We start from the raw sequence: 23,792 nt of genomic DNA, 5'->3' as shown, positions 1-23,792 counted from the left end.
ACTCCAAGAAATGTTGTCAAAAGCTTTCTCCGCGTCTACAAATATAAAAACTGCTTTAGTATTGATGTTCACTTGTAGTTTTTCTAAAATATTAATTATATTTCTCGTATTGTCAGACAAATGTCTGCCCGGGAGAAAGCCTGCTTGGTCTTTATGTATCTCCTCCACTAGCACTTTTTTAAATTTTTTAGCCAGAATATCTGCAAAAATTTTGTAATCCACATTAAGCAGAGATATGGGGCGGTAATTCTTAAGTTGTGTCTTCTCAGACTCAGTTTTCGGTATAAGTGTAATGTAAGCTTCCTTCCACGACTCTGGTGCTTTTTTCCCTTCCAAAATTCCATTACAAACTTCCTTTAATGGTTGTATTATCCAATCTTTCAATGATCTATAATATCTTGAAGTTAGGCCGTCCGGTCCTGGAGATTTACCCAATTGCATATTCTGAATGGCACCTTCTACCTCCTGTTCAGTTATTTTATAGTTCAGCATTAACTTATTTTCTTGAGAGATTTTTTGTAGTCCATTTATTTTCAAGAATTGATCTATGTCAATTTCTTTCTGTGGCCCTTGTGTATAAAGTTGTTTGAAATACCTCTGGAAACATTTTCTAATCTCCACTGGATTCTGTATATTCTTTCCTTCCACTTCCAAGTTTGTGATAGTGTTAAGTTTTTGTCTTTTTTTCATTTGCCAAGCTAACAATTTCCCACATTTATTAGCCGATTCAAATGTCTTTTGTCTCATCTGTTTGATTTTCCACTCTATTTCCTGGTTCATCATTTTCATGTATTGTACTTGATGTAGCTTTATTTCTCTCAGAATCTCTTGCGACTTTGGTTTCACTCTCAGTTTCTTCTCACCTTCTTTTATTTTCTCCAAAATTTTGTCTTTTTTCTCATTTTGAGTTCTCTTCTTTATTGCATTCTGTTGTATCAGAAACCCTCTCATAACCGCTTTGCTTGCGTCCCAGATTATTCTTTTTTCAACACTAGTATTCATATTTATCTCAAAATAGTCTCTCAAAGTTTTTTGGGCCTTCTTAGTCACTTCTTTGTCTCTAAACAAGGTGTCATTCATCCTCCATCTGAAGGAGCCAATTGGTGTTAGTTTCATCTCCATTTTCACCGCATTATGGTCGGAGCAGGTTTTAGGACAAATCTCCACTTTTCTAGTCTTTGGGGCCAGTCCTCTAGCTATCCAAATTTGGTCAATTCTTGTCCATGTCATTTTGGCTTCAGAGAAGAAGGTTCCCTCTCTACCCAAGGGGTTCTTTGTTGATGATTTGAGACCAATCCTTCTGGATGCTAAATATCATGGGGGATAATGCCAACCGGAGTGGAGAAATTCCCCATGAAGACCTTTTTAGACCTGATCCTCTATGAAGCATTAGAGATATCGCAACCCTGTGCCTTCAAGCCCCACTTCAGAAATGGGCTCAGAGGAATGCCATCATTGATGAAACGAAAAGCCTGCTTTCCTTTTGGGTGAAGACAGAGGATAAGCAGTTGAGCAGTTCCATCTTCTCTCTGTCACCCAATAACATTTCTCCATCTTCTCCATGTAGAGGACCTACTACTTGCTTGTTCTTCCTCTTGCTTCGAGCATAGCCAAATAAACCTTTATTATTATTTTAAACCTCTCTTGCAAACTCAAGCTCATTCTGAGCTTTGGGCCTGCCTGACCTTCTCCTTGCAACTGTTGGCTACTGGTGTATACTTTTCCTTTATGATTTCACACTTCTTCCATTTCTTATACATGTGCTTCTTACATCTCAGATCACCTGTCAGTTCCTTATGCAGCCACACTGGTTTCTTTAGATGTCTCCCACTTTTCTTTCTTGTTAGAATTGTCTGAATTTCACTGAATTTCAATACTTCACTTTTAAGAAACTCCCATTCATCTTGGACTCTTTCTCTTTAAGTATTTCCAACCATGGAATCTCACCCAGTAGTTCCTTTAGCTTTCTGAAATCAGCCTTCTTAAAGTGTGAATCAGATTACAGTGGTACCTCAGGTTAAGTATTTAATTTGTTCCGGAGGTTCGCTCTTAACCTGAAACTGTTCTTAAACTGAAGCACCACTTTAGCTAATGGGGCCTCCTGCTGCTGCCGTGCTGCCGGAGCACGATTTCTGTTCTCATCTTGAAGCAAAGTTTTTAACCCGAGGTACTATTTCTGGGTTAGTGGAGTCTGTAAACTGAAGCGTATGTAACCTGAAGCGTATGTAACCCGAGGTACCACTGTATACTCCACTTTCCCTTGCCTCTGTATAACGAAACCCAAGAGAGCATGATCACTTCATCCCAAGGTTCCCAGTACTTCCACTTTGTTGATCAATTCCTCCCTGTTGGTGAGGAACAGGTCCAACAGAGATGATCCTCTTGTTGCTTCTTCCACCTTCTGACAAATGAAATTGTCAGCAAGGCAACTAAGGAATTTTTTGGACCTTGACATTTTTGGAAGTTTGCATTCCAACAAATATTGGGGTATCTGAAATCTCCCATGACTCCCAATTCTGAAGGTTTGGTAATCTGCTCTAGGAAGGCATCATCCATGTCTTCAGTCTGGCTTGAAGGTCTATAGCAGACACAGTAAGGTCACTGTTGTTTCCCTCTCCTACAATTCCCCCCCCCCATACTCTCAATCTGCCTTCCATGGCCAAGTCATTGATCTCTTCACATTCTTCACATATAATGCTACTCTTCCTCCTTTCCTGTCTGGAGAAAAGCAAGCATGAAGTCAGGCTGGATGTGCTTATTTTCCAGCTGAAAATGTCAAGATTAAAATACTTCACTCACTCCTCCAGGAATTATTTGCCTCCATAAAACTGCCACTCCAACAAAGACTGGATATCAAGGGAGGACAACAAAGACACAGCTCATACTAGGATATCCAAGAAGGCTCATTTACATGAAAGACAAGAGGCTAACAATTAAAGGCTGAAGGAGGCAAAACCCCAAAGTGATTCTGGAGAATTCAGAGACAGGAGAGGAGATTAGAAAGCATAAAAACAAAGTAAATCATGGGACATCAGAGTGAAGAATTAAAAGGCCACCATCCTTCAAACCTTTGCAGCAAAGGAGCTACAACATACAATCCTACCCAAAGAGATAAACAAATAATATTGTAAGCCATGAAAGTTATATCCCTTACTTCTTCCCCACCCTGCTAAAAACTGGCCAACTGTAAATAGCTCAGTTTGCCTAATCAAAGACCACACATACTGTATAAAGACCCATTGGTTCACAGCCACACTAGACACTTTCTGTGAAGGCAACAGAGCCACCTTTCTTCAGATCTGAAGCACCTCTGGCATGATGACATGATGTTCTACTAAGTCTTTTTAATCATTAGAATTGTAACTAATTAGGAAATATCTGATCCAAAATGTTAAGTTTCATTCATAGCATTGCCCATGATGATGGAACAAGGGTAACCCTATGCTCCCAAAAGTCATATATAGAGGTATAGATAGGATAAACTCTTATCCCCTACTCTGTGATTGGAACTTAACATGGGAATACAGATGAAGGACCCATCTCATATAGGTTCTGATTGTTTCCATTCCCTCAATTAAGAGTCAAGGACATGGCCAGTAGGCTACTAAGTGGCATGTCCAAACAGACAGACCTTTAGACAAGAGTAGGAGCATACAGAGAAGATGAAAACGCTGTGCCATGTTAAACCTGTCGTATTCTTACAGCACTAAGCAAGAGAATGAAGCAAAAAATCCCTGAGACACTGGGGAACAGAGGACAAGGGAAGCCCCCAGCTGAGTTAAAAGCATCACCTGACAACTGATGAGGCAAGGTTCACCATTTAGCAGACCATGAGCTTCATTTTGATGATCCAAGGTAAAAAGAGAGCAAACACTGACACACATCTGGAGGCCACAGCTAATTACAAGAGACAGGAGCTTTGTGAGTTTATACAAGACTGTACAAATCATCCAGCGTGGGGAGCCTGTACAAATCTTACTTGTTTTTAGATTTGATTCTTCCCACAACTAATACTGTAGAATTAAGCTATTTGTAGCACTATCATTTGGAACAGGAACAACAACAATGTTCAGATGCCACTGGGTCTGACTTCGTGTGATGACAGGCATGCTTGCAGGAAGTCAGTGCTTGGCTGGTTAGCTGCCCAAGTTGCAGCTATCATACTGCAGGCTTGTCGCCACTGATGTGCCTCCTGTTGCTTTCACAGGCTTTATTTATAGAAAACCGGAGGGGAAAGGAGGGGAGGGAGATGGAAGTGTTGAGGACTATAGCCCTTACAGATGTTCAAACAGGGGTCAATGAATGCATGTGGGTGGGTGGAGGACAACCTGCCATTGCAATGCTGCTCCCTGCTCCCACACTTTCATTGAGTACTGTTTGAACATCTGAAAAGCATTCCAAAATCTCAAACCAGACATCCCGGAAAGGAATGTGGAGGGAGGATGGAATGTGGGAGTTGCATTGCTCATGCCACTCAACTCCAAGGCACCTGCACCTAATCCATCCACACAGGTAAAATAGAAAGCAGCTGAGTTCATGGCTCAAATGAGTTGTAAGCAAAGCAGCGAACGGCCTGTCCATTTTGTTGCTACACGAATAATGGTCCTGTACAATCAAGCCATGGGTTGCCCTGCTTTGATGAAACATGTTGTTTAGAGTGACATTTGGGGCTGTTTCTGTTTGAATTGGGGGGAGGGGAAATTGCATGCTTTTGCCTCCCATCCCGCTCCTCCGATTATCCAGTTCTAACCTATAGGTTACATTGCTGTTGCTTACTGTCCTTTGCCTGCTGCCAGCCTTGCGCAGATTTTGTGTGACTACCAGGGTAGTGGGCTTCACTGCCAATTCTGCTTTCAGGTTCCATACACGGGCCTAAACCATTTTACTAGGCGCCAATGCTTTATTCCGGATGCGGTATCACCTCAAAAAGGTGATGAAAGTGGGAGAGCATCCTTACGTCAAGTTAACAATAGCATTCTGTGTGTGAATTTCTCCTTCCCTCATCACGTTTAGAAGCTGTAATATTATCTGCTGTTGTGCTCTCAAACCAGTGTTGTCAGATACATCTTGCTCCTTAGCCACTACTGTCATTTCTCTACTTCTCGTAGAGTAGTTGTGTGTCATCATGTCTATTTATATAAACTGAGGTTTGCTCTATACAGTTTACTTCAATAGCTGTCATTATAATGTTATGTGGGAAATACCATGACATACTCAATTGGAAGTGGTAAAACACAGTAAATTCTGGAATCATCTGCAGTTTTAAACAATCTGAAGCTCTGCTTAACACCATCTATATATTGCCAGGGGAAAAGAGGGAGCAAGAATTCTTCAGCTTGGCTTACTTGCAAAGGCCAAGGGATCATGATCAGCCGTGGCCCAATTCGCTGAGCTGGTAACACCGTAGTTTCATATGACCTGTTTTACAGATATAACAGATGTCCTAGTTGACCTTCTTTGATTTCTTTAATGTGATGGAGTAACTCTCCCTAATCTTCTCATGTGAATAAAGACACAAGTGATGTTGCCAAACTTCTTAGTTACCATATGATTGGCCTTGCCATAATGCTCAGCTGTACAGTTGCTTCCCTTGCCCTTGCATGAAAGAAACCCTTTTCCAGCGGACAGTTACATGGGATAGCAAAGCCAAAGAGACGCACACTCAGGCCTCTGCCACCAACTTGGTGACCTATATCCACTTGGAGGCTGCCTCCCTGCCTCCCAGGAAGAAGATAGTGTGAAGGGAGAGGCACGTGACCCCACCAATCAGACAGTGATGGAACAGCTCCTCCAGTGATAGTTCTCTTCTTCCCTCCCCATTCCTTTTCCTTTCTTTATTATGCATGTTAGATTGTGGGCATGGTAAGCAGGAGTGGGAAGAGAAATGGGACTTATTCCCTTTTCCTTCCACCCTGGGATTCCAAACAGCAAGATAAAAGGAAGAAGCAGGTCGCTGTTGCTTTCTTCAAAACTTTTTATAGAGGTCGTCAGGCTCCAGCACATTGAGCAACCTCTGTAAAAAAAACCACGCTGAAAGCAACAGGAACTTAATCCTTCCATCCCACCTCTGAGCATCTTGGTTGGTCTTCCCCCATATCAGGTAATGCCAGTGGCGTAGCGTGGGGGGTGCCAGGGGTGCCGGCCGCACCGGGCGCAACATCTGGGGGGGCGCGAGTCCAGAGGGAAGGGACAAGTTCCTTCCTCCGCCGGGCTCCCCGCCGCCACCGCCAGCCTTGCGCCCTAGCGCGCGCGCCCCCCCGCCGCCGCTGCGGCTGTGCTCCACTCACTGCTCGCAGGAGGAGCAGCCGCTGCAGCAGCGCCGACGCCGCCACCGACGCCTGGCCGGGCACCGGCAGCCTCCGCACCCCGAAGCCGACGCCATCCCCTCGGCCCAGCCACAGGTGGCGGCTGCTTCTGCCGACTGGGAGGGAGGAGAGCTCCGAGGGGCCTCAACACGCCCTGCGCTCCCCAAAACCCTCCGAGAGGAAGCCGGCGGGCGGGCGAGCGTCTCCCGTCGGAAGGGGGCGCCGCTGGCTCCGGCTCTCAGCGCAAGTCTCAGCCGCGGGGGGGGGCGAGGACGGAGCGCGGCTGGAAGCCCCCGGACCCGGCCGGGAGGAGGAGAGGCGCTCGCCAAGCCCGGATCTGGAGCGCCTTGGAGCGCGGGCTCCACCTACAGCCCAAGGAGAGGAGGGGGCGGGGAGGCGCCCGAGGGGAGGGGGCTTCGGCTGCCTCGGCCTGCGGGGGCTCCGCAAATAATAAATTTAATAAATTCCTGCTGAGCCTTTGGGGGGGGTCCTTGGCTCCTTCGCTCGCCCCCAGCCCCAGTGGCGTAGCGTGGGGGGTGCAGGGAGGGCCGGCCGCACCGGCCGCAACATCTGGGGGGGGCGCTCGCACTCGAGTGCTAAAATCCACGGGTTAGGGGGCGCAAATTACTTGCCTTGCCCCGGGTGCTGACAACCCACGCTACGCCACTGGGTAATGCAAATCAACCCAATGTCTTTCCTTTTAAAAAAGGGGGAAAGGGGGGAGAGGGGGCACACTGAGTCAAGAGTCCCATATGGGGCACAGCATTCTAGGAAGGAAAGACTGTTAAGTGTTTGCAACTTTCCTTCACACCCACCCTGCTGAAAAGAACAAAAAGGAAAGACATTGTGGGTGAATGCAACTGACAAGGGTGTTTGATGGGGTGAGGACCTGCCCCCATCTCTTCAGTGGCACCTCTGTAAACACCCAAGCACGGAGCTACCACACCACACCACATTGCAACAATACTAAGTTCATTCCACAAGCAAATCTACGATTATTTCATTCATGAGAAACACACTCCAAGTACTATTCCTGCTTTGCACTAAGGTGTCTAAACCAGGAGAATGAATATGCCATGAAACTCAGGCAATTTTCCCTTCAGTATATAAGCACCAAATGCTTCTTCGCACTAATCACGCAGACCAAAAGGGAAGCAAACACTTTAGTTGCTGTTTGCATAGAAGCTGTTTGTAATTTGATGTAATACACTGTACATCAGTCAACACAGTACTTAATACTGAGCACACACACACAGGCAACAAGAGGCAGGCAGCAATGACATCTAGCGCATTTTATTTACCCTAATATAAATGTTCTTTGAGTTCATCAAATTACCAATCAATTTCACTCATCTTTGAAAGCAGGTGCAGTGAGGTATATTAACAACGAAACTTTACAAGCTTTTAGTGAAACAGCCATTAATGGGGAAATCAAGCAGAGAGCTTTGAAAGCCACAGCGAAAGCCAAGCCAATGGTAGAACACAGCAGTCTTTCCCAGCAGACATGGTGACTAAGTGGAGGGGGCAGGGGGAGAACTAAAATTGCTTAATACAGCTGCTCCTGGACACTGACACAACTTTTGAAACTAATGCAAGAGAGATTGTCATGCATGGCAATAGAAAAATATTGGCAAAAGCAAAGCTGAGAAAGCAATATTGAGCTGTGGGAGCAACTCTACAATTAAGATGTGTCACATACTGTTAAAAACATGAAAATTCTATCCCTTATCGATTGGTCCTATACTATCATTTTTAAAAAACGGAGGATAAATGGCCAAGTGATACCAGCTTAAAAACTGCAGGCAGTATTTCCTATTTGTTCTTTACCCAATGGTTACGGAAGCAGACCACCACCAGCATGGTCAATCCTTTGCCCCCCAAGACCCTCTCTATAAAGAGTTGGAGGGCCTTAACAGCATGGAGTAATTTCTCAAAATTGAGCTGAGTTACCTTGAACAAGCTTTTGTAACTTGAAAAATATAGCTGCCAGTGCTCTGGCTGTAACTTACTAACTAAGACCATCTGCAGGCGTGTCCTTGGTCATTCCCTGAGCTGGCGAGGCTCACTGGGCAACAACAAGAAACCAAGCCCATAATGTCATTGGCAAGTACCGTGGAAGATTCTGCTGATAAGAGAGTCAGCAGGCACCATCTTTTTCAACACCCAAGGAAAACTTTTGTTCCTTCAAGCTTATTCAGGTATCTATTTATTTATTTAAATTTTTTATAAGACCCTTCATCCAACGATCACAGGGTGGTCAACAACATAAAAATACAAAATGAAAAACACAAAATACATAATAAAACAAAAACAAAAGTGAAACAGACCAATAACACACCCCCCCAACATATTTAAAAGGCCATAGAATGTTACTCAGCCAACGCCTGGTTGACAAGAAATGTATGTAATGAAGGTGAGCCTCTTGGGGAGAGCATCCCACAAATGGGGAGCCACTGCAGAAAAGGCCCATTCTCAGGTTGCCACCTTCTGGACCTCTCATGGGGGAGGCACACAAAGAAGGGCCCTCAGATGATGGTCTCAGGCTCTGTTCATATGGGGGGAGGCGGTCCTAGAGGTATTGTGGTCCTGAGCCATTTAAGGCTTTTATAGGTCAAAACCAGTACTTTTAATTGGGCCCAGAAACTATTCAGCAGTCAGGCCAGGATTGGTGTAATATGTTTAAACCTATTGTCCTAGTGAGAAAGCATCCTTCCATAATATAGTTAGCTGACTTCAGATTTTAACTTTTCATATGATTTGTGTGTGCTTGTATGTATAGTAGTAGTAATAATAAAATTTATTACCCACTGTCAGGGAACTGCCATCGGAGCCAGAGGCGGAGGCAAGGCTCCAGAGCGATGCTGGAGAGGGGCCCAGCAGGGAGAGAGGCAGCCCATCTGCTGGGGAAGGAAATCAGCGTAACACCAGGGGTGAAGGGGGGCAGATGGGGGAATCGGCGAGGGGGCTCCAGGACTCCTCGCCGGAGACCAGCTGGGAGAGCACGGGTCCTCCGCTGCCCACACCCACCCTGCGCAGAAGACTTCCGCGCAGGGAGAGTAGGCGGAGACTTGGCGTCAAAGAACTTCTTTGCTGGAAGAAGTTCAAGAAACGCCCACTGACGGATTCTGCCAGCGACTGAAACAGCCACGAAGTGAAGGGCTGTCCAGACAGAAAGGGTTTAACCAGGTAACCTAGCCAGGAGTGGCGGCAACTTACGCATGAGCAACCCCTATAACCATTACACCCACCCTTCACCCTAAGGTCCCAGTACAGGTTACAAGATTAAAACACAAAGTTACAAAACAATATTAAAACCATTTTTAAACAATTCAAAATTATAGAAATAAGGTGGGTCCTAAAAATATACATCTCAAGGGTCAAAACCAAGGGCAAATCACTGTTATCTTGTGGTATATAAATATTTTTTTAAAAAATGAATAAATAAACCTGCCCTGATGTGCAATGAGTACATTGAAATTTAGAACAGGGATTGCAGTTCTGTTAGAAATGTTTTAAACCAAAATAGGTCTTTTATCCAAAAAGAACAAGCAATCACTTTATACGCCATACCTCATTAATGGACTCAAGACATCATAGCCTATTTTATGGAGACAAGTAATCAGAAGCTCTACTAATGTGCATAAAAATAAGAAAAAGATGAATTGAAAAGCTCAAGTATATGATCACAGACCTTAGTAAAGATAGAATTCTGCAGAACTGCCAAAGTCCCTGGCACTGAACAGCACTCCCCCAACTCCACCTCCTTGGACCTACTTTCTTAAGACTGGCGCCACCAGGGATCAATTTAATCAGTATCAGCAAAAAAAGCAGAGAACCTGCAAATAGTTAACAGTGGATGCTTACCATGTACCAGATGAACCTGTGACTGGTCTGGGAACTCCACAGCCCAGGGAAGTTCTAATTGTTCATTGAAATACATGTTCATTGACAATAAGGTTTTGATCAATGATACAATATAGAAAGATATTTTTTTCCATTGCTCCTCTTGTACTCATCTTAGAATTACCAAGAACTTCCTCTTTTTCAAGACAAAATGTCCCCTTTTGCCAAAAGAAGAACGCTCAGACCATCGTTCCTAGGAACTTCTTGTGATTAAATGTTTCACTTTTTTTACCACCTCTAAGGTGCTAATTTAGTTTTGCTTTCCAGATAAATTTCCCTTCTGCTCCATTATACTGCAAACCATGACTCTGCAAGGATTTCACAGGTAGAACACCAGAATGACATCTCACAAGTAGGGTAGGACCCTGTGTGAGTATATTATGAAAAGAAAGAGCCCATAAGCTACTGACTAATTAAGATTGAAATCCAGCAGTCTCATTAAACTGGATAGAACTTACATTTGAGCTTACATGCACAGGACTGAGCTTTTAGCAACCAGCACATCCCCTGTAGCCATGTCTGGTATATCCACAGATTATACTGTACAATACCTAAAAAAACTTTTCTCGGTGCATTCAAACAGTGTTGTTGGTAAATGGTATTAACTGCACTCTAATTCTTAGTAGCCTGTGAACATAAGCCTTGGGGGTCCTCTCTCAGCATAAATGATCTGCTGTTTCATCTGTGCAGCATGCTCAAATTTGAAAAATATTTTGAATGGAAGTCTTTGTGCATTACAAGGCTGATACAGCAGATGGTCTCAATATTTTCCTACAACAAGTATCAGCATCTGCTTACCTTCAGGCCCAACCTCCATCTTTCATTCTAGGAGAAGTGAGAATGGGATTACCCAATTTCAGGAGATGAATTTGTGTTCAAAATTCAAAATGGGCGCAGTCAGGCACCAAGGATTACAAGTCCTGACATCTGGGGATTCCTTGCAAGCTTCCCTAGACCTCAAGCATCCTGAATCCCTTGTGAACTATTTATTTATGGCATTTATGTACCGCTCTTAAGGCATAACTACCTCCCATAGCAGTTTATGAACACTTTAAAACAAACAAAAATAAATCCATACACAATAAAATCAAACCATTAATCACTCCTTTGGGCCTACCATAGATTTGATTGTTTTATATTCTGTCTCCTCCACAGTCAAGTGGAATTTGTATAATGAGTAAGCCACCAAAACTCAGACAAATTTGCACTGAATACTCTTTTTCTACCTTAGTGGGCCCCAACCAAGGAAGATTGTCAGGTTGAACATGGGACACTTCAAGGCCATATTTCATTTGCTTAGGTGGCTATTAGAAGGAAAACAGGACAGTAATATATCCCTTGGTGCCCAGCTGCTAACAGGGCTGCCAACCTCTCTCCTGCCCTGTCTCCACATTAGAGTCCCTATACATGACAGGCAGGAAAGCAGCAGCTGAAGGTTTCCCCCTCATCAGTACATGTCCATAGTGGGCAAATGTTCAGCTACTGAACTTCTTCCTATTATGCTGCAGCTAAAGAGACAAGCACCCTGACAGAAATCAAGAGAGTTAGCAATCCTAGTCACCATAAATTAATTGCATCACTAAATCAAGCTATAGGTACAGGCAGCACAAATAGCCACAGATGGTTCAGTGCCTAAAGAGGGGTTCAGCATTCCCATTAAAAAGCCCTTTTAATTATTTTCTGCCCACTACCCAGATTCTAGAAAGACAGCAGGCATTTTAAAATACAAAGAGAAATATGAACAGACGTCACTGAAAGTGCCTTCTTGCGATGAAATATTATAAGCTTTTTTAAACAACAACATTGTGTAAGAAAGGTAAAACTGCAAAGAGTGTTTATTGGAACTGTTCTGCTTTCCTTGCTTGCCCAGAATGGTCTATACCTGCTTGTCTAGACCCTATAAAATTGGCAGCCACTCCAGTCTTTGTCCCCTCTTGTTCTGAAAAAAAAAATCTGTATTTTTAAAAAGAAACATCTAAGTGTAGTTTTGCCTTCATAAATTACAGTATTTGTAAATAAGAGAATAAGTTTGAAGCGTTGATTTTTATTTTAAAAATACACATATCTTGAGGGAGTCAACAGTTGCAGGCCTTAATTTGCATCTATATTCAGATTCAGAACCTTTTCCCCAACACATTAAAACAGATGAAGTATCTATATTGAAAACTGCCTCTGAGCATGTGCCGAGTACCCTTCCCTCGTTATTAAATAATTACAGCTTGCTCCAACACATGTAGCATTAAGGAGCAGTGTGCATTGCATAGCTTCCTGGAATACCTTAGCCCTGGGGCTAATCTTTTTTTTCAGAAATGAAGCCCCATCACCAAGTAGCTACCAGTATGATTCAGAAGCATTTGCAACCACAAAATCATTCACAAAAGATCATTCTACCCACAGAATAGGTAGAAGAATCAAATGTTTTCCTAAGGAAGCTAAAGCATTTCCCAAGTGCTATCAGTTAGATCAGACATGCACAAATTTGCCCCAATTTAGCGGGGGGGGGCTCCCCCCGAAAATTAGAGCCCCTTTAGGTAGTGTATACTAGATTTGTTTAAACAAGCCTTAATACAGAAGCATTAATTTTCAAGGGAATGCTAAACCCCTAAATGCACTCAACTCTACTTGCTATGCTATCTCTGCAGATTATCTAACTCCTCAAGAGATACTGCTTTTAACCTATAAACTGTGTGATTTTTCCCTCTCCGCAGATTAATTAGTTGCTTTTAATGTATATCCTTTTTTCATCTCAACATGAAAAATGTACCTGCTTTTAGGCAATATACTTTTATTATGTGATGATTAGGGTTTCCTGGTCCTAATTAGCATGTTAACAATGTCACCTTGGCATTTGCTAATTCAATTTAGGTTTACCTAATATCCCACCCTTCAGCACTTTCACATTAGCAACTTTTGGTCTTGACAGCTCCAAAACAAGAGCAAAGGAATAACACTGGTAACTCTCCCTCTCCAATCGCACTCAAATATACACACTTCCAGAGAAATAAATCAGGGAGTACAGAACGCCGTCTGACACACAATAGGAACGTTACTCCATAAGTATATTCATTTTTATCTTATTTAAGGCTTTTTTTATACTGCCCTTCATAAATATATGTCCCAGGAAGATTAAGTACACCAACCAGTGGCAATAATAGGCAGCTGTTATTCCACCTCCATCCTTTACATGAATTCCAGGGACGGTATATATTCCAGTGGTAATTGTTTATAGGTGTGTGTTGCTTTATGTAGCAAGATTCGTAGGTTGTTTAATTTTAAAAAAATAAAATCTGAGGTTTATGTAAAATGGTATAAAATATTCTTTAAAATAATGACTAAAACACACTTTTAGAACAGGAGACATCCAAGTTACCAAAATATCTATGAAATCAACCATAACAATATATACATAGTAACATTAAATGTTTTTTCTAAATAAGTATATATGGTGCTATTTCTTTAACCACCAGTGAGAAGTCAGCATCCTTTTTAGTTTACAGATATGGAAAGTCCAGCCATGACTACTACAGCCAATCACTGCGCATGACTGGGAATATACTGTACTTCCAAGAGAAATGAATACTGGCCATGTGTCCCCAGAGTGAACGCCACTGTCAAAAGTAACATAACAGGAGGCCTTTGGATGGTACCAAACAGCAAGGTTAACTGGAGTGTGTAACCAATCGGAAGAGATTTTTGATCTATTGAAAATACACCACAGGACCCTCTTGTAACATTAAGAAGCAACTGATACAACAACAAAGTATTTTTTAATCCACCAACTTTGGAAGTGCAAGCCTACTTTCTGTGAACAACTGAAAAGAGGTTCTCTCCATGGGCATGCAACTGTTCAGTTATTTGTAGCAGGCTATGCCTCCAAATAAATATTTCCACTGACAAGATGAGACAAGATCAGCCTCTCTGCAATACATCTTTTCTTTTGGCACACTGTGACCAGTAGTAACTGGATGATCCTGCATTAGAGGGTAGATAACTAAATGGTATAGCTGTATCTTAAAACTCTGATGACAGAAGGACTGTTTGGGACCTCCATAATAGATACCTCTGCTAGCAACCAATGTTCTCATCCCTGACATAGAGGCAGGTGTATCACATAAATGAGGCATTATTGGCTCAAACTGTGATCCAAGTCCACAGAAGAAGAAATTCCAAGAAGCAAACGCCCCACTGACCAATCAACATTATGAGTAAGCTAAATAAACAAGGACCACATGCACAGTGACTGAGTACGACAGCAGACTGCATTGTAGGCCAATCATGAGACATAAAGCTAGACTGGAATAGTAAAGGTAAAGGGCCCGTGGATGGTTAAGTCCAGTCATATTTGTCTATGTGATGTGGCACTCACTTCCGCTTTCAGGCCAAGGGAGCAGGCGTTTGTCCACAGACAGCTTCCCGGGTCATGTGGCCAGCATGACTAAACCGCTTCTGGCGCAACGGGACACCGTGACGGAAACCAGAGCACACAGAAACGCCATTCACCTTCCCGCCACAGCAGTACCTATTTATCTACTTGCACTGGCGTGCTTTCGAACTGGCAGGTTGGCAGGAGCTGGGACAGAGCAACGGGAGCTCACACCATCATGTGGATTCGAACCGCCAACCTTCCGATCAGCAAGCCCAAGAGGCTCAGTGGTTTAGACCAGGAATAGTACAGGAATAGTAGGTAGGGAGGAAATGGTACTTCACCTCTCCTCTATCTTACACTTTGAGAACTGTGGCACTAGGTGCACCCACTGGGATGATTTCTGAATGGCATTTTCTAAATGGACCTATGAAACCAATGTCCTCTGGCCAGGAGAACACAAGAACCCCCCTTTTGGATCAAGCCCAAGGCCTGTTTGGTCCAGCACTCTCTTCTCACTGTGACCAACAAGATGACCACGAGAAGCCAGCAAGCAGTGATCTCAATGTCCTAATGGCCTCCTGAAAAAACTGCTAAGTCTTTATTGATAAACAGGCAACATGTGTGTATTGAGAGAGTTGGGAGGGGGTGTAGTTGAGGCCTCAGTTTCATAGGCAGCAATTTATGTGAAAACAACATCCACTGAAACGAATAAGCTTGCATATTATAACTGGAGGACAACCTTGATAATCCACGTGGACAGGGTCAGAGCCAAATCAGTGCCTTAGAAACAGCACAGATGGGGTAAGGGGAAGACTGTTCTTGCAGAGGTTGATCTGGGCCTCTCATTTTCACATTGAATCACCACCTTGCTTTTCGCCCCCCATCCAACTTTCCCCAAACGCCCTGAAGAGTCTAACTTTGTAATTCCAGAACATCCATCCGTGACAATCCAGCCAAACAACAGCTGTGCAGAAGTTTCCCCCTCAACTTGTCTCCCACTAAATCTCATTAAAAAAAAAAAAGATTTTAAAAGTTCTAAAGCAATGACTACAGAAGGGAAAAAAGTCAAGGTCTGTGTGTATTCAAGAAATGAAAGCAGAATTATATAAAAGCAGCAGCTAATATAAAAGATTGTTCGGTGCTGCGTTTTCCATCTTTCCAACCATTATAGGAATAAAATTATCCATGGAGAAGATCGAAAATCTTTTTCAAAACTAATACAATTAAGCTTTATTACACTGTTTCAAGTACATTTCTCTCCTCTGCCAGCCCCCTCCATCTCCGACTCTAATCTAAGCTCATTCTACGACAGTTGGAAGCATTCTTCTATTTTATTACCAGCAAAATGTTGGTGTTTAAGGGTCAGAAAACTATCTAGTGCCATAAAATGAGGAAACAAAACCTGCCCTTAATATTGACTTCCTATCGTGCACAGGCGACTGGGAGAAAGGGAGAAAATATATTTCAACAACATGCAATGGAGCCGAGGGTTTAAAATACCAGCTCCTGCAGCTAGAACATCCATTAATCTTGTTTTAAAAGCCTAATTACAGCCCAATTCCAGGTACTGGTATGTTTCCTTAGAAATAAGACACACTGAATTCAGTGGGATTTACTCTCAAATTAAACGTGTGTAAGGATTGATCGTATAGTTAAAGCTATGGTTTTCCCAGTAGTGATGTATGGAAGTGAGAGCTGGACCATAAAGAAGGCTGATCGCCGAAGAATTGATGCTTTTGAATTATGGTGCTGGAGGAGACTCTTGAGAGTCCCATGGAGTGCAAGAAGATCAAACTTCTCCATTCTGAAGGAAATCAGCCCTGAGTGCTCACTGGAAGGACAGATTGTGAAGCTGAGGCTCCAGTACTTTGGCCACCTCATGAGAAGACAAGACTCCCTGGAGAAGACCCTGATGTTGGGAAAGATGGAGGGCACAAGGAGAAGGGGGTGACAGAGGACGAGATGGTTGGATAGTGTTTTCGAGGTTACCAGCATGAGTTTGACCAAACTGCGGGAGGCAGTGGAGGACAGAGGTGCCTGGCGTTCTCTGGTCCATGGGGTCACGAAGAGTCGGACACGACTAAACGACTAAACAACAACAACAACAACAAGGATTGCAGCTTTAGATTTGCAGAGAAAACACAAATGGGAAGGGGGAAAGTAAGATATTTAAAAATAAACAAGCAACAATTCTGTATACATTCTCTCTGTAGCCAATAAACAACAGATACATACATAAATATTACCAGTCATTTCCACTTTAAGAAATACAAATCGAGAGAGAGAAGCACATTTAGAGGAGGAGAAATTATATATATATATAAATCCCTTGCTTGTGAACATATGGACAACTGCGATAATTAGAGTGGATGACTGGTGGATTGTTTGAGATTTCATTGCACAATCCCCATGAAACATAAATGGAATTTAAACGCAAGCAGCAGCGTTGGGCAGTAGCTTAAATCGTTCTTTTTTAAAATTAATTACACAGATTAGATGTAGCTAAGTGTGCAAAGGCAACTTGCTATGAATATGTTTTGCCGAAAAGAAAATGGAAATGATGGCACTTGGAAAGAGGTCTGCCTTTTTCTACAGACTAAAATTGCATGGTACTCTGAGCTATTGTCAACCAGATTTATTTCTCCATCTAGCCCAGGACTGTCTATGCTGACTGGTTGCGGCTCTCCTGGGTCCTTGGCAGAGGTCTTTCCTATCACAGACTACTTGAGATCTTTCTTATTGGGGATGCTAAGGGCTAAATCTGTGATCATCATCTGCACAACATTCAAAATGTGCTCTATGGTCCTTCTGTTAACGCTATGGTTGTCAAAGTAACACAACATACCAATGCACAAAACCCACAGTTCTTGGGACATTTCAGACACATGTAATGAACGTCTGCAGCACTCCTGCGTCTCAAACACTATCCTGCTGTATAATCACTGTAAACTGAAAGTTAAACCAGAACAAAGCAGGAGGGGGAGGCCTCTGGTAGTAGAGCAACACTGTTTTATAATTTGGACAGAATAGCTAGGGAAACCCAGACAGACGGGTGGGTATAAATAATAAAATTGCTATTATTAGTAGTAGTATCCGCCCTTGCCAAAATAAGTCCACTTACCACTGACTTCAGCCCATCATCAAATTAAATCAATCTGGGACTGGAGCCAATAAAGCCATACAACTAAAATACTTGGTGGAAGTTATTAAGTATGACAGCATTTGCAAGTTAAAAGACCATGTTGCACAAGTACAGTGGTACCTTGGTTTATGAACTTCATCCGTTCTGGAAGCATGTTCTTAAACCAAAGTGTTCTTAAACCAAAGCGTGCTTTCCCATAGCAGCAGGGGACTCAATTTACAAATGGAACACACTCAACAGGAAGCGAAACATGTTCTGCTTCCAAGGCAAAGTTCACAAACCAAAACACCTACTTCTGGGTTGGCAGCGTTCTTAATCCACGTTGTTCATCAACTAAGCTGTTCTTAAACCAAGGTACCACTGTATTGAATCAAAATAATCATGAGTTGTGAATTACCTGTAACAACTAACCTCACAGATCTTGCAACCATATCACACACTACTCAAGCAGGCTATGCACATTATCACACTTCACAGCTGTTTGAGTAAGGCAGACAAAAAGTTTACATGAATGAAGCACATGGTTGGTGTGATTCTTTGTCACTGCATCAACAACAGAGATGATGCCTCCCCCTTCTCTTGATATAAGCAGTGGCTGCTCATATCAGTTCTGAGGCTGCCTTTCTTGAAGTCCCAGGTAAACTGGCTATATGTCTAGACCATGGAATCTCAAACTTTCTACCCCCACCCCCAGGGCACAGTTGAGATTGCAGAAAATTACTGAGGCCCACCAGTCACAAAACTGTGGTGCAGGGGCAGAACCAGTCACAAAATGTGCCTTGGCTAAACCCCATGTTTTAGCAGAACAGTGTAACTTGTTGCTAGTTTCTTAACCACAGTCTGGTCTTCTTTTTGAGCTTCTTGGGCTCCTCCCTCCTCCTTTTCATTTATGCCTGTGTCATAAACATATGACATTTTGGATTCAGAACACAACCAGAGTTGTATGCCATACTTTGCGGGTTTGGATACTGCCTCATTTGACAACTTCCTCTGGATGGCAATAACGGTTCATCAGTTGAAACCTTCTCATATGGCACAAAGCATTGTGGGAGAGTCTTGGTAAGCATATCCTAAAGGTCATGTACAGAGCCAGGCTTGTCTCCAACACTAGTGGTTCAGGATGGAAGCAGATCATCAAGTCTGAGGGCTTTATTAATTCTTCTGAAAGTGGCCAGTGACATTGGCACTGTGCTCTGGAAAGTGTTGAGGGCAACCCTCAACAAGACATTATGTGAAGCTCTTTCCATGAACAGAGGAAAGTGGTCAACTAAATCATCTTTGCTTGAGAGTAGTTATTAAGTCTGGCCACTAGCTGAGGTAAGAGTGCAGGTTGCTTGCAAGCATTTGCAGATGCAATTGGGCTCACAGTGACCACAAAAGCTGAATTAGTCAGCTTTCTGCAAAATGCTAGCTATGATGAAAAAAAGTTCCAATTCAATTTTGCTGGTTCTAACTGGAAAAAAAGTTTGAGAAATCAGGTTTGTAAAGGGGTTTTGTATACCTATGGAGGTACTATTGACCTCTAATACAGTTTGCAGTGATATTAAAGAAAGAGTATAATTTGTCTATAATGAAAATAGACATAATATTGTTTTTCACCCTCTACTCTCCTTTTCTCACAATAAATGGAAAGAACAGACTGGCTAAGCTTCTGCAGACATGATGAGAAACAAATAAATTTAAACAGCATTCGCTAGGCTGAGGACACTTCTCTCAGCACCTTGTGTACCTGGTTTCTGAGTTGTGTCAGTCAGTTTAATTGGGTAGAATAGAACTGAAAAGCCATTCAGAATAAAAACATCAAAATGTTATTAAATTAAGAAAGGGTGCCTCTAAACCACCACATAGCAAATCATACCTTGCCATACTGAGAACTACCTGGAGCGTAGGGTTGTGGAAGACTGATATCAATATTTTATTTTTTAAAAATCAGTGTTGTCTGGGTACATTTCACCCCACCTTTATAAACATTAAGTATCCACTTTCAAAAAACAGAAACAACCCCCCCAAAAACATTCAGAGGTACCAAGTCTGTCAAGAGATTTAATTGCTTTAAAATTATGGAATATTATTCTTCACACATTTTTAAAGCTATTGTGAGCATTGCTTCATTTAGCTAGGAATTGAAAAGAACACATTAGTTCCTAAGAAATAATGTGGTTGCTCCAATTCTTATGCCATCAATTTTTAAAACTCATCCTGGTAAACAATTAAACAGAAATGCAAACCACACATTCAGGGGAGAGATTCAAATCCCTAAATGGATTTGCAAAGGTCATTTTAGGCTGAAAAGATGCTTGATGGTATCTCTTTAAATCATGTTCATTTCAAAGGCTTATCTAGCAAAGGAGCAGACAACATTTTGCAGCAACACACTTTGATCTGTTGGTTTCCCAAGAGATAAATTAATAATAACAACTTTAATTCATATGTATGGAATGATCTGAGGTTATTTTCACAGGGGTTTTTTTAAAAATCCACAGATTTTTTTTAACAAAGGGAATTTTTAAAAGGTGACATAGCTTTCAACCAAACCCATAGTATGGGGTCGGGGTGGGGGACTATGAATTATAAACGAGGTGGCTTTTTTTTACTAATAATAAAAAAGAAAATCATCCAGTTAAAAACCAATTATCCTTTAAAATGTGAGTTGCTTAAAAGGTTCAGCTTGTGAAGCAGTTTAACAGTGTGTGATGAGGAGGGGGCCCCAACAGATACATAATAGGGGCTGGCAGTCCCAGGTTTCAGCACAATGGTTCTCATTTCTCTTCTCTGCTGATCCACTCAGATAGATGTCTGATCTTGTTAGCATTCAGCCACTGCAAATAAAAGACAACGCTGCCTCACCTTCTTCTCAATGTGGGCCAACTGCTCCTTATAGAAGGTTTCTCTCCTCTTCAGTTCTTCATCCTTCCACTGCAGTTCCTGGGACTGCAAGGAAATACAAAACAAGGTGTTCACAAAAGAGAAGGAAGGAAGGAAGGAAGGAAGGAAGGAAGGAAGGAAGGAAGGAAGGAAGGAGATAGCCATGGTTGGGAGAAGGCTTGGGATAGGGTATAGATTGAAAGCAATTCCAATATGCCACACTACACCAGAATGCTTGCAAGGCAAATGTTGTTTCTCTCAGAATGAATTATTTCAGCTTGACATACTATTTAATGCTTTCATTTTCTGTGCCTCATAACGAAAAGGTTGCCAAGATAAATACTCTTGAGGTGCTTCGACCTGGAGCGACCAGATGTCTCTACCATGCTTACAGCAAGTAGAACTGCTAGAGCAAGGTATGCAGCACAATGAAGTTTTAGAGTCTTGGACTAGTACAGGGTATGTACCACCTCAGACTGCAGGTTGGAGGCTTCCATGTCTGAATGCTTTCTATGTTTTAAGAAAGAAACCAGGACCTAGATAGGCGATGAGATGCATACCCACTTAGCTTCAAACACTAGATCACTGGGGGCTCCCAAATGATTGTCAGGAACCAAAGATGCATCGATGACCTTCCAACTAAGAATCCTGCAGGTGCCAGATATCACTTTGAACTTCACAGGGCACCTTCTAGGCTTTCCTCCTGTTCACCACCCCACCATTCCTTAGCTGCATAAAAATTAGGAGGTTCAGAGCGAAATTGAGAATAGTGATAAGGGCCCCAGAACTCAGATTGCACTGTCACAACAGGACACATGAATCATTGCCTAAAGCATGTAGGCCAACGATAAGGGAGGGGGCTATGACAGATGTAACATAAAATGAATTGCCATCCCTCCCCCTCTCCAGAACTGGCTCTGATTAAGCAGCCCAGTCAGAAGTGTTCCCTGTGGGCTCAGAGCTGTCATTTTATGGCCAGCTGCCATCCCAAGGAAAAGAAATAACAGAGAATAATAGAAATCTGAAAATGCAAGTTGTCAGTCTTTTCCTTCTCCATTTTTCTCTGGTGGAAGACAAACCATGGGGTCACAGAGAGTTGGCATTTGACCAGTCAACAATTTTGCCTAGCCAAATCCCTATAAACAGAGAGGATGTTGAACATGTTAAGAGGAAGATGCTTCACAGGTAAGTAAATCCTTTTCTAACCAACACCAAAACCCAGCAACCTCACTTCATTTGCCATGCACACATGATGCCATCAAGGATACAGCTAGCAGTTAATTCAAATAAAGCACCAGGCACATGTATAGCTTCAGAGCACAGGTGGGTCACATGAAGCCCCTGGCCCAACTTAATGTGAGTGGAAAGGAGGACAAAACAAAGGGAAAGGTGGTAGCAGAAATGAGTAATAAAGGATGGCAGAAAAGGAACACTGGAGAGATAGAAAGTGGGGTAACCCATCTGTCTTTGGCTCTGTCTTTGCCTACTTCTGACCCCGGTCCCACTGGCATGCTGCCCTTGGCAGATATCCCCTGAGGCAATGGGATCCTACATAGTAAGGAGGTTGTCTACCCCTACTTTAGACCATGTTTGTTTGACTAACATGTCCAATGAGGCTTTTCAAAACCAATTAAAATTAGGCTGGCAAATTCTTCTTTCTACTTCCTACTTCCTCCCAGATCGGGATAATTAAAAGGTACACCCCCAGGCCGTAGCAAATAGGGAAAGCAGAAGCTTTCTGCTTATGATTCCCATCCTGAACAACATTCTTTGATTCTTCCAGCTACTATGGGAGAGACAGAAGTACACCCTCACATGCCTTCCTTTGGTGTGAGAAAGAGTTGCTATGAAAGATGAATAGCCTTAACTTTAATACATACTAATCACAGCTTTTCCTCAGGATTTAATGAAGCAACAAGAGACTAACATCGTATGCAAAGCTTCCATTCCTGACCGATGAAGATCTAAAACAGAGAACCTGAAATGGTTGGAGTATTGACAAAGCAATGCTAGAATATTGCTGCCCAGCCTTCCCACTAGCCCAATAGTATGACTTCCATTATAGATTAGAGGTGGTAGAGGGAGGGAGCGAAAAGTTCTTGCAACTTTAAGACTTGTTCTCAATAACATGTTCATTTCAAAATGATACTCATGAGAGAGCTAAGGCAGAAAGGAAAATGAACCTCAAAACATTCTGCTCAGCTTAAAAAGATGCTTTTGGTTTTTAACTTCACCTCCAGCTGTTATTACTGCGAACTGAAATACACATTGTTGTTATGCTTGAAATATGTATTGGTAAACCCAGAGAGGGTGTCATTTGAAATATCACCATATCAAACATTACAAAACTGGGTTAGGCAATCAGGGACATTTTGTATGAATACAGGGTATTTATTAAGAGCTCACTTTATCCTGCTACTTATTCCCCACCTGAAGTCAGAAGCCCTGTGATGTCCCAAAGCAAGCTGGCTTCTGTGAAAATTACAATTTCAGAGAGTATGGACACCACAGGTAGCCAACAAAGTTTCAGACACTGCGAGTAAAATGCTTATACCAGCAGAAAAAAATGAGAATGTGATAGGGAAATGTTACATACCAATTCTAATTAGAAAGTTTCCAGTCTCCTTCTACAGCTTCCTGTGTACTCCCCACCCTTTCCAAAAAGAGTTGAATCCTGCCCCTAACAGGGCCGGCCCACCCATGAGGTGAGGTGATTGCTTCAGGCAGCAGGATGTATGGGGGTGGCAGACCCCTCGTTCCTGATGCAGATCTTCACATACCCCTTCTTCTCTGACAGGGAGGAGGGCGCCATTTTGTGGTTCGCCTCAGGTGCCAAAATGCCTCGGGCTGGCCTTAGGTCCTGGGCAATATGGGGTAGACTGTGGTATATGTGTGTAAGAGCAAGGAGGGGATTGGAAACTTCTGTGAACTTCCTTAAGTTATCTGCCTCTAGGACTCAAATCTGATTTGGGGCAATTTCTCTTATCCCAGTACCCTCCTACACTCCATCCCATATTCTTCAGGAACAGGCTCTGAACCCTTCAGAGAGGGTTTTTTTTGTTTGTTTGTTTGTTTTGTTTTTTTGAAGGGGGGACACAAGTAGCTACAGGAGGGAAGAGGTGATGGTAAACATTCCTGCTGTTAAGTTATCTTAAGATCCAAGCCAACAGAGCTTGCTGGATGATCAAAGACAAAGCCACCAGTATATTAT

General features: G+C 42.6%; 1 protein-coding gene across 3 annotated transcripts in view; it reads right to left on the bottom strand.

Annotated features, from left to right (window-relative positions):
• The window catches only part of CHCHD6 (coiled-coil-helix-coiled-coil-helix domain containing 6), a 190,352-nt gene that overhangs the window by 102,364 nt on the left and 64,196 nt on the right, over positions 1-23,792 (bottom strand). For 2 of the 3 annotated variants that reach the window (XM_053377998.1, XM_053377999.1), the window contains one exon: positions 20,564-20,647. The exons of the other annotated variant lie outside the window; for it this stretch is intronic. In XM_053377998.1, coding sequence (XP_053233973.1) covers positions 20,564-20,647 — 84 coding nt within the window. The remainder of the gene's footprint in view (positions 1-20,563; positions 20,648-23,792) is intronic. 3 annotated transcript variants of the gene reach the window in all.

This window comes from Podarcis raffonei, chromosome 2 (genome assembly GCF_027172205.1).
Source record: "Podarcis raffonei isolate rPodRaf1 chromosome 2, rPodRaf1.pri, whole genome shotgun sequence".
NCBI lineage: Eukaryota > Metazoa > Chordata > Lepidosauria > Squamata > Lacertidae > Podarcis > Podarcis raffonei.
Note: the sequence above shows the minus strand (reverse complement) of the source record. Positions and strands in the feature narration are given on the sequence as shown.